The sequence below is a fragment of the Mobula hypostoma genome, chromosome 22 (assembly GCF_963921235.1).
Source record: "Mobula hypostoma chromosome 22, sMobHyp1.1, whole genome shotgun sequence".
NCBI classification, from domain to species: Eukaryota; Metazoa; Chordata; class Chondrichthyes; order Myliobatiformes; family Myliobatidae; genus Mobula; species Mobula hypostoma.
The window spans coordinates 54593929-54609729 of record NC_086118.1 but is presented as its reverse complement, the minus strand read 5'-3'; the positions used below and the strand labels follow the sequence as shown (position 1 = coordinate 54609729).

At 45.5% G+C, this 15801-nt stretch overlaps 1 protein-coding gene across 1 annotated transcript in view; it reads left to right on the top strand.

The window, feature by feature from the left end:
• The first annotated feature begins 5479 nt into the window (after positions 1-5479).
• Positions 5480-15801, top strand: part of LOC134336417 (protein kinase C alpha type) — a 317831-nt gene continuing 307509 nt past the window's right edge. Inside the window, exons 1-2 of the mRNA XM_063030625.1 lie at positions 5480-5836; positions 6142-6173. Of these exons, the coding sequence (XP_062886695.1) occupies positions 5670-5836; positions 6142-6173 (199 nt within the window). The 5' untranslated portion in view covers positions 5480-5669. The remainder of the gene's footprint in view (positions 5837-6141; positions 6174-15801) is intronic.

Here is a 15801-nt window from a genome sequence, read left to right as displayed (position 1 = left end):
TCTCCCATCTTCAACAAGATCCTACCACTAAACACATCTCCCCCAACCCCAACTCTCTGTTTTCCACAAGGATCACTCTCTACATGACTCCCTTGTCTATTCAACCCTCCCCACTATTCTCCCCCTTGGCAATTCTACCCGCAAGCAGGGCAAGCAGCACCTGCCCTTTTACCTGCCCCCTCACCACTATTCAAGGTGCCAAACAGTCATTCCAGGTGAGGCAACACTCAAGTTGGAGGAGCAACACCTCCTATTCCATCTGGGTAGCCTTCAACCTGACACTAACATTGAATTTTCTAACTCAGTGCTTCCCAGTGGGGGCAGTTACGTGTCCTAAGGGGGCGTTTGGGGAAATAGAAATCGTCAGGGGTGGTAAGTGGCACCCTAATTTGAGGCACAATACCTGACCAACTGTGTTAACTTGCTGCTGTCGTCAACATTCAATAGGCACTCCCAGTTTGTGTTCATTTTTCTTTTAATTTAGCCCCATTAATAATGGATAAATATGTATGGCACGATCTCTATGAGTCTGATGCCAGTGAAGCCTTGAATTCTAATCCTGCTAAGAAACAGAAACTACAGGAAGTGTGTCAGTACAATGTTACATACCTGGAGTGTGGTTTTATTCCATTCTCATCAGATCAGCAATGCCCATGTGTCTTATTTGTAATACTGTATTGTCTAATGAAGCCATGAAACCATCAAGATTGATGGAATACTTCTGTAAAATACACCCTGAAAAGGCTACTTACGGTATTACTCAGTTCCAGAAGATGAAAGAAGCATTTGAAAAGCGTTGCACATTTGCCAAGAAAGCTAGAAATGACCTTTAAAGTGGTTTCATTGTTTCTTATAACATTTACAAAATGATAACAAAGTGTGGAAAATCTTATACAATTAGTGAAAGATGAATAATGCTGGCTGTATCTGAAGTGCTCACCACTGTTCTTAAAATGGACACCTGTGTTTTAAAATCAATTCCTCTGAGTAATAACTTTGTAGCTCATTGTATTGATGAAATGAGTGAAGACATTGAGTATCAGCTATGCACAGAGCTACAAAAAACAGATTTTGGGACACAACTGGATGAATCAACTGTGTGAGGCAAAAAGGCATTGCTAATGGCATATGTAGGGTTTACCAAAAATAGAAATGTTTTTGAAGAGATTCTCTTCTGCAAAAAGTTAAAAACAAATAGCAATGGAGAATCAATCTACAAATTCGAAATGTATATTGAGGATAAAAGTATTCTGAATATGAACATGATTTTTTTGTGCAACAAATGGAGCACTATATATGACAGGTAACCATGCTAGTTTAGTGCCATTTATGAAAAAAAGACATTCCAAGTCTGTTTGTAATCCATTGTGTAATTCATTGTCAACATCTCACAGCCAAAAACTCAGCCAGTGACTTTTTTCAAGCATGACTCTTGTATTATCTGCTATCAACAAAATTAAAGGTCATCCATTGAATGCAGAATATTTCACCAGTTATGCCAAGATATTGATGAAGAGTTTGAATGCTTGCTCCTTTGCACTGAAGTGCATTGGCTGTCAAAAGGCTGCTGCTTAAAGCGTTTCTTTGATTCTTTTCACACAGTGGTTGAATTTTTGCTCAAAGTTGACAAGAGCTTGGGAAACAAGATTGAACTTCTGTATGAAGATTTGGCATATCTAACTGATCTGTATCACAAAATGAACACTCTAAATATTAGATTATTAGATTATGAGGGCACTCAGTCCTCGTTTATTGTCATTTAGGAATGCATGCATTAAAAAATGATACAATGTTCCTCCAGAACGATATCACAAGAAAACACAGGACAAACCAAGACTAAAATTGAAAAAAAAAACACATAATTATAACATATAGTTACAACAGTGCAAAGCAATACCATAATTTGATAAAGAACAGACCATGGGCACGGTTAAAAAAAAGTCTCAAAGTCCCGATAGCCTCATCATCTCACGCAGGCGGCAGAAGGGAGAAACTCTCCCTGCCATGAACCTCCAAGCGCCGCCAACTTGCCAATGCAGCACCATTGGAAGTACCCGACCGCAGTGGACTCTGAATCCATCCGAAAACTTTGAGCCTCCGACCAGCCCCTCCGACACAGCCTCTCCAAGCACCATCCTCTGCCGAGCGCTTCGACCTTGCCCCGGCCGCCGAGCAACAAGCAAAGCCGAGGACTCGGGGCCTTTTCCTCCGGAAATTCTGGACCACACAGTAGCAACAGCAGTGAAGCAGGCATTTCAGAAGTTTCACCAGATGTTCCTCCGTGCTCTCATGTCCGTCTCCATCAAATCAGGATTGTGCACGGCATCCTACTTGACAAATAGGAGACATCACCACCAGAGTGGCCACTGCAAGCTGCGTCACGCAGCCATCTTCTCCTCCCTCCTTACATGAAACTGCAGGGTGAGAATTTCAATTTAATCCAGGCAAAAAGTGTAGTGCCCACTTTTGTCAGAAAGTTGGAGATATATAAGCAAAACTTTGGGAGAAGGATGTTCTCACAGTTCCCCTGCATGGAAATACGGCACTCTCCTTCACAGATGCAATTTGCAAGAGTACTGCTTATACCTGCAGTCACTGAAGAAAGATTTTCAGAATTGATTCAAGGATTTGAACTATCTGGAGATTCTGGACTGGTTAATTAACCCATTTCTTTGCAAGGTGGAAGTACAAGAAGAAAGCTTGCAAGAAAAAAATTATTGAAATTCAGAATGAAGCAGCAAAAATGCTTTTCTAGAATGTCAGCTTTTGTGGTATGTGGGTACACTGTCATATGAAGTTTTCTGATCTTTGGAGAAGAGCCAATCTGCTCTTCGTTGCATTTCCATCCTCCTACCTTGTCGATAGAGGCTTCATATACTCACAAAAACCAGAAGCCACTAGGACATGTTATATGTGGGGACTTAAGGCTTTTGTTGTTATAACTTGAACCAAGTAGTTCAACTCTTGCTAAAAACCATTAAGCTCAAGGATCATATTGATATTGAAACTATTGTACAGTGCACAGGTCCTGTGTAGGCTAATTTTAAAGACAAATAAAAATTCAAAGCTGAATCATTTTTCTCTTAGACACTGGAAAGTAAATTGTGCCAAGAGGGGTATGGGAAATATGAAAGTCCTTTGGGGGTGTTGGGCTAAAAAAGGTTGGGAAACACTGCTCTAACTTCTGGTAATTTCTCTCTCCTCCCCTTCTCTCTTTTTCTCCTAATACCCCTTCTCTTCTCCTCATCTGCCCATCACCTCTCTGTGGTTCCCCTCCTCCTTTCCTTTCTCCTATGGTCCACAGTCCTCTCCTGTCTGATGTCTTCTTCAGCCTTTACGTCTTCCACTTATCACCTCCCAGCTTCTCATTTCATCTCCCTCGCCCACCCACTCACTTTCCCCCTCACCTGGTCCCACTAGCTCATACTCCTTCACCTCCCCTTCTTCTACTTCACTCTTCTTCTTCCCTCTTTTCCAGTTATGATGAAGGATCTTGTCTCTTCATAGATACTGCCTGACCTGCTGAGTTCCTCCATCATTAGTTGTTGTTGCTCATAGACTGATTGTTGCTCCAATATACTTTATCTCTTTAATGAAATTAATCACATTCATTAATCTTTCATTGAAGAGATGAAATTAATCCCTTGTCAGAACATTGATCCACAACTCTGTCTTTCCATTTGATTTTCTACTGCGAAGGAGTAGGCAAGGTATTTGTCAATGCTTCAACCATTCCAAAGTTCAAAGTAAATTTATTATCAAAGTACATATACAGTATGTCACCACATACAATCCTGAGATTCATTTTATTCACAGTAAATACAAAGAAACAATAGAATGTGCAAAAGACAATGAATTGTGCAAATATAAAAAGAAATTAAAACATACAAAATAATAATAATAAATAAATAAACAATAAATATTAAGAACATAAGTTGAAGAGTCCTTGAAAGTGAGTCTATAGGCTATGGGAACAATTCCATGTTGGGGTGAGTGAAGTTGAGTGATGTTATCCCCCCTGTTTCAAGAGCCTGATGGTTGAGGGGTAATAACTGTTCCTGAACCTAGTGGTGTGAGTCCTGAGACTCTTGTATCTCCTTCCTGGTGGCAGTAGTGAGAAGAAAGGATGACCTGTGGGTTGGGCAGGGGGTGGTCCTTGATGATGGTTGCCGTTTTCCTGTGACAGCACTCACTTGTAGAAGTACTCAACATTGAGGAGGGCTTTTCCTGTGATAGACTGGGCTGTATCTGTTATTTTGTAGCACCTTTCTGTATACATGTCCTTGATGGCAGGTAGGCTTGGCAGCTTTGAGTACCTGTTGTAGAGCCTACTTGTCCACTGCTGTGCAATTTCCATACCATGCAGTGATGCAACTTGTTAGGAAGCTCTCTTCTGCACATCTGTAGAATGATGTGAGTATAGATGTGCAAAGTCCAGCACTCTTCAGCCTCCTCAGAAAGTAGAGGCATTGGTGAGCTTCCCTGATTGTGCAGAATGTGTTCTGGGACAATGAAAGGTGTGTGAGATGTGCACCCCCAGGAGTTTGAAACTGCTCATAAACAGTTGTCTGAGTGGTGCGAGTTTTTCTGAAGTTGATAACCACTTCCTTTGCCTTGTTGACATTGAGGACAAGGTTATTTGCCTTGCACCAGGCTTCGAGCTCTTCCTCTCTCTCTGTGTAGGCCTTCTCATCATTACTGGTGATGAGCCTTGATTGAAGCCCAATTGAGGTTTACTGGCTCTATCTTGCTTCGAACTTCTCAACCACATTCATTCTATGGAGCAGTTTCTACCTTGCTTTAGTGGAGTTGATGAAATCCCCTCTGAGGATGAAGACCTCTTAATGGAGACAGAAGACTACAGACGCTAGAATCTAGAGAAAGAGAGTCTACTTGAGGAACTTAGTGGGTCAAGCAGCATCTCAGAGAGGAAGGAATTGTTGATGTTTCGGTGATTATCAACATGTTGACAGTTCTTTGCCCCTCACGGATACTGTTTGATATACTAAGTTTCTCTAGCACATTGTTTGCTGCTCAATAATATCTTGATCCTTTCCTTGATTGCTTCCCACCAGTGCATGGAGGAAATGATCTCGAAGGCAAGTCTGGCTCTATACAGGTGTCAGCATGTGTTCCTGAGCATTCCAGTGGCTCAAACAGGGAGCAGCTATGAGCTCTGATGGAAGGTGCTGAAGAATAGTGATGAAGAATAGTGAACCAGTCAAATCGGGGACGCGAGTCTGGTGTAGTTTGGTATCTGGGCAGGGGTAATGGCCATCTGTAGCACTGACACCACGCTAAGGCCAGGGGGCGCTGCCGAGCTGCAGCTCTTTTTCTTCGCGCTGGGTCAGGGGACGGTGTGGAGCTGTAGCTGTTTTCCTCCGCACAGGGACCAGGGGGCGCTGTCGAGGCTGCAGCTGTTTTCCTCCGCACAGGGGCCAGGGGGCGATGTCGAGCCGCTCGGCGTTGGGACCCGGGTTCTGACGCTTCGCTGCGGTGGTTCCCGGGCGGAGCTCTCAGTCAGCGATAAAGAGCGAAGGTTCGGCTCTGTGCTCCCCTCACTTAGCCTGGCAGCGTCCGTCCTGCTACATGGGCTCCTCTGCCACACAGTAGGCGGTTGGCTGGGGGGACGTGTGGTGACCATTGCGCGCTGAGTTCGGGCTGGGATTATGGCTGATTCGGAGAGCGGCGAGAGCGGTGGCAGTGAGCCGGGCAACCGGTTCGCTCGGCAGGGTGCCCTGCGCCAGAAGAACGTGTGCGAGGTTAAGGACCATAAATTCATCGCTCGCTTCTTCAAGCAACCTACATTCTGCAGCCACTGCACCGACTTCATCTGGTGAGGGCGGCTGGAGGGAGGGAGAGGACGTCTCTCACACCCCGAGCACTTTCCTTCTTCTCTCCAAACTTTCCCCGAACTCTGTGAACTTCGTGCAAATTTCACCCCACCCCTCAACTCCCCCACCCACTGGTCTTCGGTGATAACCTTCCCCTACTCTTCTTTAGTTGTGTTTTGTCCACGTTGTGCTTCCTTGTTTTTAGGTTCCTAACCCTTTGCGACTTTTTTTGGTAAATATTACTCTGTTTTATTTCCTGTCTTCCTTCTTCCCTCCCCCCTCTAATGTTTTTGTTTTGGTTTTGCAGGGGCTTTGGCAAACAAGGATTCCAGTGTCAAGGTACGTGGCTGCTCCTGGTCTGAGGTCAGTGGGGCGCGGGAGTTCTGACTGAACGGCCGAGGATGTTTTTGCAAAAACTTTGTAAAACGTTGGCAGGGATTGGGATCCAGAAAGCGGGGAAATAGAGGGTGTAACTCGCGACAGAAGAAAAAGAGGGAAGTCTTGCAGCTAGTGGAGATCAGAGCCTGCCTACTTAATTTCCGTTTTAACCTGAAAGTGATGTGCCGTATTCCTTCTCCGCGCTGCCTTTTGATCAGAACTAGGAAGTCCAGGCGAAATGTTTTCATTACAAAGCTGTGCTGATAATTGCGGATTGATTCTTAACGATAGCCGGTGTGTGTGTGACTGATTCCTGTGAGTGTAAATATATAATAATAACGGGGTAGTTGTTCTTCCTCTGTTTGCTGTTGTCAGTTCGACTGTGACAGAGCTTTAACCAGAGCATAATAACAATAAAAAAAAACAATTGCTCTGAGATGCTTTTAAAAGAGGAAATGAATTGAATTCGTCTAGGTTGCATTAATTCTGGAGAGCCCTCAAGTAAACTTTCATTGTTAGCGGTGCGTAATTGTCGCAAACCTATCCTGTGGTTATAAATCATCTGTTGATGCTATTTTTTAAAAAAGCAGTTTCCCACCTCCCCTCTTGCGGCTGTTGCTCTGAAGTCTGATGCATTCCTCCCCCACACCCTGTCTGTTTCGCAGTTTCTGATTCTCCAGCTAATTCTAAAAGTGCCAGAAATCAAAAGCTGGAGTGCTTCAGGTATAACGGATTTAGAATTTTTTTTTGCACCTCTGCTGTTGAATGGGAGGTTTTTCTTTTAAAGAAATGCCAGCACTTTAACTCCTTATCTAAAATTACCTTGGAAATGTCTGAATGCATTTCTAAGATTTTTTTATGTTAAAGATGGAAGTTCTTGGGTGAGAGCCCTGTCTGGTTCCTTCTGCAGCATGCTATTGATGACAACAATGTTTTCCATCACTGAATCATCTGACTAGTCTTGCAGTGAAGTTTGAGAACTCCAAAAATGCGGCTTTGCTGCAGATCTTCCTACGGGTTTGAGGAATGCACTTGGAGGTAGAAATGGGAATTGTAATTTCTGGAGCTTGTGACTGTCAGTCTTGTGACCCATTCACCAGCTCTTGTAATTGTATAATAATGCTCTTTTTGTGTGTGTGTGTGTGTGAAAGAGAGAGAGATATTGACTGATTGATTGATTGTTGCCTGGGGTTTAAAGTTGCAATTTCCTGTTGGTTTTTGTCCCTGGCTGCAATGTTGTTCAGAATCAACATTGGCAATGGAGTGTTGAGTCTATTCAGAGAGGTGGAGCTCTCTGCTGAACTGCAGAGCGAAGAGAGACCGAACTCCTAAGGCTGCCTCAGGGTGCTTAATCTGCCGTCTGCCTGATGTTGTGAACAGAGTGCATGGTAGCCAAGCGGATCGTATAATGCTTTACTGCACTAGCGATCAGGGTTCAATTCCCGCCGCTGTCCTGTAAGGAGTTTGTACATTTTCTCCTCGACCAGTTTCCTCCCTCGTCCCAAAGACGCTGAGGTTAGGGTTAGTAAGTTGTGGGTGTGCTTTGTTGGGGAAGCATGGCAGTACTGGCGGGCTGCTCCCTGTACAACGTCTGGACTGTGTTAGCCATTGACTCAAACAACGCATTTCACTGTATATTTTGATGTACAGGTGACAGATAAGACTAATCCATTCTCTGGTGTTCGCCTGTACTCAGAGCTCCGTGGCACTGATAGCCATCCAGAGTGGGATGGAGTGTGTTTACTGAGCTCCTGTTAGATGTGGAACACCTTGAATGGATGTCTCCTGCTTGGAGCAAGTGTACAGTACATGTCAGTTGGGGGTATAATATTCCCTGTTGGAGATCTCTCAGAAGTGCTGGTTTGGTCAGTGCTGCAGGCTGGGTAGTATCAGACAAAAATATTTAAACTGTTAATATGGGAATGTTTTAAGAAGATAGGACAGGTGCAATGCGAAAACCAATTTCCCTCTGGGATCAATAAAGTATGACTATGACTATTCCTCACAGGAACCTTCGGGAATTCTCTACCCAGAGAGATGTGAATGCTTGGTTGTAGAATGCTTCAAAGTCTAGGGTTGGTTTGATTTTAGACATAGAGGAGAGAAGGACCAGACATAGGGACAGTCTAGATGGAGTACACTTGGGTTGAATGGTCTTCTGATCCTGTTTCTGGAAGTACAATGGGTTAGAGGGAAGGTGCGTCCTCACGGTTGTGAGGTAGTGTCTGCCATTACATTTAGATGTAGATCAGCCTGGGTACAGGTTCCAAACTCTGATCCCAGTCCTGATGAAGGGTCTCTGCCTGAAATATCGATTGTGTATTCCTCTCCGTAGATGCTGCCTGACCAGCCGAGTTCCTCCAGCATTTTCTGAAATTCCTGATCTGCAGTACCTCTTGTGTTTCTAATCTAAGCCTGAGTGTGTTTCCCTTGCCTGACCTCACCATCGCTGTGGGTATGACAACTCCACACCTGCAATGGCAAAGCCAAAGACTGACTGAGGGAGAGAGGACAAACGCAGTAATACCGAGCAAATCATCGGGGCTTGGACCACGGTTGAGACTCTGCTGACTGGCCTGGCTGATCTGAGCTCTAATTTTTTTAATCCAATATGGACTGACCAAATCCTAAAAAAAGAGATCCTGCAGATGCTGGAAATCTTGGGCAACACACACCAAATGGTGGAGGAAATCAGCAGGTCTGGCAGCATCTATGGAGGAGAATAAACAGTCGATGTTCTGGGCCGAGACCTTCATCTAGCCTGAAATGTTGATTGTTTATTCCCCACCATAGATGCCAGCTACTTTGCTCAGTTCCTCCAGCATTTTGTGTATGTGACCCAATTGTAACTTGAGGTTAGAGGTAAAGTTACTTGGGGCTTTGAGCCTACTGTTGTTTAAATGCAATAATGACCATGCCTTGCCTCTTTCTGGCTGTGTTGCTGGGAACATTTAAGATGCCATATCCTTGTTCATGGCAGCAGTGGCGTCTCCTATACAGCTGGGCCTTTATTTGCTGCCTTAACCCAAGGAGGGAGCTTAATCCTTTTCTGCGTGATAAGACTCCCAACCCTTCGACCAGAATTGAGCGCTGACAGTCTGACCAATAGTCTGCCTTTATCTCCCAATATCCGATTCAGAAAGTTGTACCTCTCACTATTGTTTTCAAACACTGCCTGAAACTCTCATCTGTTCTTGGGTACTGTGCGGCAACCTTGGTTCAGAATCGGGTTTATCATCACTGACGCATGTCAAGAAATTTGTTTTGTGACAGCTGTGTGGTGCAATATATAATTCAAATTACTATAAATTACAATAATAAATATAAAAGTAAATAAGTAGGGCAAAAAGAGCAAAATAATGAGGAAGTATTCATAGTCCATTGATAAATCTGATGGCAGAGGAGATGGAGCTGTTCCTAAAACGCTGTGTGTCTTTAGGTTCCTCTCCCTCTTCTCTGATGGTAGTAATGAGAAGAGGGCATGTCCTGGGTTGTGAGAGTCCTTAATGATGGATGCTGCCTTCTTAAGGAATTGCCTTTTGAAGATGGCCTTGATGCTGGAGGAGTCTAGTGTCCATGATGGAGCTGGTTGAGTTTACAACCCTCTGCAGCTTTTTTCTGATCCTGCGCATTGCTGCCTCCACACCAGATGCTGATCTGAATGCTCTCCGTGGTACATCTACAGGAATTTGCGAGAGCTATTGGTGACAGGCCAAATCTCAAACTCCTGATGAGGTACGGCCGGTGGAATTCCTTGTTCATAATTGCAGAACTGTGTTGGGCCTGGGAATGATCTTCAGAGACGTTGACACCCAGGAATGTGAAGCAGCTCACCCTTGATCCCTTGATGAGCACTGGTGTTGCCTGGTTTTTTTTTCCCCTCCCTTCCTGAGGCCCACAATCAATTCCTTGGTTTAGGCCAGGGGTTCCCAATCTGTGGTCCACTGACCCCCTTGCTTAATAGTATTGGTCCATAGCATTAAAAAAAAAATTGGGAACCATTGGTTTAGGGTGACTTTGAATAGGGAACAACTTAGACCAAATTCTGTCCTGCTGGCTACCTGATTTTGTTTCCAGTGTCACACTGGATGGTTCTGAAGCACAAATTTCCTGATTTGATGTTTTAATATTGATAGTCACTCGCCTAACACTGATGTGTGGTTCTATTGCTAGTGAAGTTATTTTCTGATTTGGTGAAGTAAACTGAGAAATGTACTGCATATATTGTTTGGGATATCTCCAGTGCCCTCCTCGGGATATTTCCTGATCTTTCACGCCCACCCAGTGATAAATGGCACCTTGGATTGAGGTTTTGTCTGACAGATGGTGGCTTTTACAACGTTGTCCTCTTGGACGTGTGGCAGTAGATTGTTGCTGGATCTGGAAAAGGTCTTGAACCCACACTTGTTGATCACAAGTGTCTGGTTTAAAAGGTGAGAGTGCTGTGCCAGTGTGCGTGACATCACACTGATACTCTGCCACGCTGTGGGTCTCGGTGGGGTGGGGGGAGCGGTGGAGGCAAAATTGCAGCTGGCTTGCGATGAAGGAGTTTTGACTTGTCGTCCTTGTGTGCTCATCTCCCCTACTGGGGCATAGGCTGCTGACAGCTGCTCGCCACAGTCCTCCATCCTGGGCCAGTCTTTCAAGTTGTCTCCAGTTGTAGCCCATCTTCTTGGCATATCCTTCCTCTCCCAGGATGAGGTCTTTGGAGCTTTCGTTGGCTTTTCTGTGGGTCTGGGTTTTTTACAGGATGGGGTGCTAGCCCCATGCCCAACCCCCCCTCTTTCTCAGCTGGGCTTGGCACCATCTGTGGCAGAGTTTTGACTTGTGAGTGGTTGAAATTGCTGATGATCCTGGCGAGCTGTCGGGCTCCCCCAGTGCTGCCTGCGAAGTTCCCTTTTTAAGGATTGTGTTGAAACAGTCCTTGATGCCCGCTTGTTTTGGAGGAGCGTGCCTGCCGGAAAATGCTCTGAGCTAACTGGTCCAGTTGTGGGCTTGTACTAATTCAGCACCCTCCTCACCACCTTCCCCAATAACTGAGGTGAGTAGGTCAGCTTCTGAGAGCCAAGTGTGAATGCAGTTGCATCAGTCCTTCTGAATCATCAGGTCCTGGGCCAGAGACCTGTGATGAGGGAGAATTTCTTAAGCCAAAGGGTGGTGAATCCGTGGAATTCATTACCACAGGAAGCTGCGGAGGCTTGACATTAGGTATATTTAAAGTGGAGGTTGATAGGTTCTTGTTTAGAAGGCAGGAGAATCAGAATTATGTTTAATATCACTGGCATACATCGTGAATTTGTTAGCAGCAGCAGTACAGTGAAATGCATAATATAGAAGAAAAAATAAGTAAATGAATTACATTACGTGTGTGTGTATGTGTATAATATTTAAATTAAAAATAGTGCAAAAACAGAAATGAAAAAAGTGAGCGTGTTCATGGGTTCAGTGTCCATTCAGAAATCAGATGGCAGAGGGGAAGAAGCTGTTCCTGAATCATTGAGTGTGTGCCTTCAGGCTTCTGTAATTACTTCCTGATGGTAGCATTGAAAAGAGGGCATGCCCTGGGTGCTTGGAATCCTTAATGATGGATGCCACCTTTCTGAGGCATGCCCTTTGATGTCTCGGATGGGATGGGCTTGAGAGGGATAATAAATCAACCATGATGGAATGGTGGAGCAGATTTGATGGGCCAAAATGGCCTTATTCTGTTCCTATGACTTGTGGTGCTATGAATCCAGTTGAACAATCCATTGTAATGCACTTCCGAGGAGCTGCCTTTTGAGATAAAATGTACAATTGAAGCCCCAGTTTCCCCTTAGTTGGAAGTTAAAGATTTACAGTGACAGTTTTAGAAAGTCTCACTGGTGCTTGGGGCTAGTATTGATGTTCTTCATTAAAAACAGTAGAGAATCAATTTTTCAGTTGTTATCATGTTGCTTGTTTGTGGGGTTATAAATTGTTCCAGGCAGTACATTAGTGACTACACTTGACAACAGCTTCATTGGCTGTAAAGTGTTTGGGAATATCCCGAGGTATTGGTACAGTACAAAGGCTGTTCAAACCATTGTGGAGCTCATTGCATTAGTGCTGAACTTGGGGCAGGAGGCTCTGTTTGGTGCACCTCAAGGTAGCAGTTAGTATAACGCTTTACAGCACCAGCGACCCAGGTTCACCTGCTGTTGCTGTCTGTAAGGAATCTGTATTGTCTCCCCGTGACCATGTGGATTTCCTCTGTCTGCTGAGGTTCTCCCTCGCATTGCAAAGATGCACAGTTAGGGCTTATGAGATGTGGGCATAGTACGTTGGTGCTGGTGGGGTGGTGACACTTGCGAGCTGTCTCCAGCACATCCCTGAACTGCGGTCACTGACACAAACAACACATCTCACTGTATCAATGTCCGTGTGACAACTTTTGTCTCCTTCACCTTACCCACTGCATGCTGATGGAGGTGGGAATGGATGTGCAGGCAAACCCAGTGACATTTAAACTCCCGTGGTTTCTAATGCCTGGTCTTTTTAAAATCCGTTTCCAATCTGCATCCCTGTGTGAAGATTGTATCAGTTTTCAAAGAGAATAATTTAAAGAAATGTTCCAAGGCCGTTAAACCACTCAGTCCCCATGTACAAGCAACCTTTAAATAATCAACTGTCTCACTGTGTGTCTGTATAGTTTTTAGGTTTTTAATACTGAGTAAAAGGCTCCTGTGATCAAATCCTTGTTCTCCTGGATACAGTATGATTTATAATATGTAAAAACCCTCACTGGCCTCTCTTCTTGTCCCAGCCACGATTCCTCGCCAACTCTCGGCTTGGATTTTTTGAGATTTCATCAGCAAGTTATTTTGCTTCCCTTTGGCAATGTGTCAACCGTTAGCAAAGTTCCAAATAACTTGTCTTGATTTGAAGCCTTTCGGATTGCTCCTACTCCTTGTCATGTCGAAATCCCGATCAGCTTGTTTGCAAGCTGACTTTTCTCGAACTTCACCTGCAGGCCTGTCTGTTAACGAAGGTCCTTTCACGTGGGATGTATCTTGTGTCCCCACCCTAGAGACTTTTCTGTGTGGTGGGGGGCACTGTACCGGGTCAGAATTGCATACCTGTGTCCTGTGATACGGCAGTAGCTGTGGCTGCTAATGGGCGACACCAGGTCTCCTGTTGAAAAGTGCAGGCTCAACATTCCATTTGCTTCAGCACTGACTGTTCCAAAACCTCTGGGGCCTGAAGGTATCCCATCCTATGAGCAACACCTCCTATTCCATCTGGCTAGTCTCCAACTTGATGGATTGAGCATTGACTTCTTTTCTTATGGTGATCTCTCCCCCCACCCTCTTTCTGGTTCATCTCACCCCTTCTCACCTCATTACATCCCTCTGGAACCCCTCAATGTTCTCACCTATCACCTGCCAGCTTGCACTCCTTTCCTCCCCCGCCACCTTCTTAATCTGACTTCTTCCCACTGATGTAGGGTCTCGGCCCAAATCATCGACTGTTTGTTTCCTCCGTTGAGCTGCCTGACCTGCTGAGTTCCTCCAGCATTTTACTCTGGACTTGCAGCATCTCTTGTGTTTATGCTTTACTGTGATCTGTTCCCTGAAGCATTGCTGGTATTCGTCCGTCTCACGGCATTGCACTTTCCAGGGCTTAGTATTGTTATCAGTAATCAAATCTCTGGAGTGAGACACACACTTCCTTTAGGAAATTTTCAGCCTCTTCAGTACCTATAACTAGATCCCAGGAGACAGAACTCGTGTCCCAGTGTGGGTTCTGGCAAGTGGCTGAAACACTGGGCTTCAGAATTCATTCATTTTGTGCCCTGTCGTATAACATGGGCAGTCATGGTCTTTCCATGACCATGATTGTTTTTGGCAAATTTTTCTACAGGAGTGATTTGCCATTGCTGCCTTCTGGGCAGTGTCTTTACAAGGCAGGTGACCCCAGCCATTATCAATACTCTTCAGAGACTGTCTGCCTGGTGTCAGTGGCCGCATAACATTTCAGGCCGAGACCCTTCATCAAGATTTGAAAGGAAGGGGGAAGAAGCCAGAATAGAAAAGTAGAGGGAGGGATAGAAGTATAAAAATGGCAAGTGGTGGGTGAGGGGGTAGGGCCAGGGGGATGAAGTGAGAAGCTAGGAGGGGCTAGGTGGGAGAAGTGAAGGCTAAAGGGGGAGGTCCTCTGTAGGAGAGGACAGAGGACCATGGAAGAAAAGGAAGGGGAGGGGAACCAGAGGGAGCAATCCCAGACCTGAAGGAAGGGGTCCCGGTGGGGGGGGGGCAGGAATGTCCCAGGAGGGAGGGGGTCCAGAGGTGGGGGGGATGTCCCAGACCTGAGGGAGGGGAACTCGGGGGGGGGGGGTGTCCCGACCTGAGGGAGGGGGTCCGGAGGTGGGGGGTGGGGGATGTCCCAGACCAGAAACATTAACTGTTGCTCTTTCTCAATCTGAATGTTTCGAGTATTTTCTGAAACCCTTATTTTTCCCTCCTCCCAGTACCTGTTCAAATTGAGGTATTTCCCCAAAGTCCTCTTCCCCGCCCACTTGACTGTGGCTCACTCTAGTCAGTTCCGGCCTTGTAATGCTCACTTTCATGTGCCATGCTTTCAGGAGGAAAGGCAGATTGGAAAGGGCAGGCTGTTGTGGCCTAGCTGCTAGTGAGTGTTGTGATGTTCTTGTGCTGGTGGAGCCAAATCTACAGATATGGATGATAGGTTAGCTTTTGCTGAGGAGAAGAGAAGGCCAAGATTACATCAACTCTTCCAGTTGTCTTACCAAGGGTGGAAATAAGATTCTGCACTGGTTTTGCCCCATAGCAGCTATTTGCAGTGGGGTTGCCTGTATTCCATCTCTGACGTTGACGCTCCCTATCTCGTTATGAATTGGGCGCTGGCACCAGGTTCCTTGTGGTAACACTTTGTATTGATACCGACTATTGCAACTCCCCACTTAGAATAGTAGCTGGCACAGTGCCAAGGTCCTTGGGTTTCTCTGGCTGTGCGGTGACTGAAAAGGAGGTTTGTCAGTAACTCAAGCCTGCTCTGCCATGCAATGTGATCCCAGTGAATCTCTGTCCCAGCGCCATCCACCTGCCTTGGTTCCATGTTCTGCCTCTTTCTCCCCACCCCCCGCCCTTGGCTGACAAAATCTACAAGCTTTCATTTTTCATGGTGGTGCTCAAGGCTCTCTGTGGGAGAGGGTCCCACCCACTGGATGGAGGATCTCTGCCCAAAATCTCAGCTGTTTCCTCCTCTTCCTGACTTGCTGAGTTCCTCCACTATTTTGTGTGTGTTTCTTAAGATTTCCAGCATCTGCAAAGTCTTTTGTGTTCCTCATTTAGTGAGGAATTAATTCTAACAGTCTCCTGAGTTGGCCTACCTCTGTGGGAAGGGATGTGTCCAGCCTCTTCTAGACTGAAACATGTTTGACCAGCCTTAATCACTTTCCTTTCTGCCAGCCCAGCCCAAACTGCCAATCCCCTCTTTTCAAACAAAGAAAACCTTGGAGAGGTGGTGTCTTGACTCTGCCCCTTAAGTGGTTCCCTCAGGATAGAGGCTTCTGAGGGTTTGGAGGTGGCTCACGGGAAGGGCAGGTGAT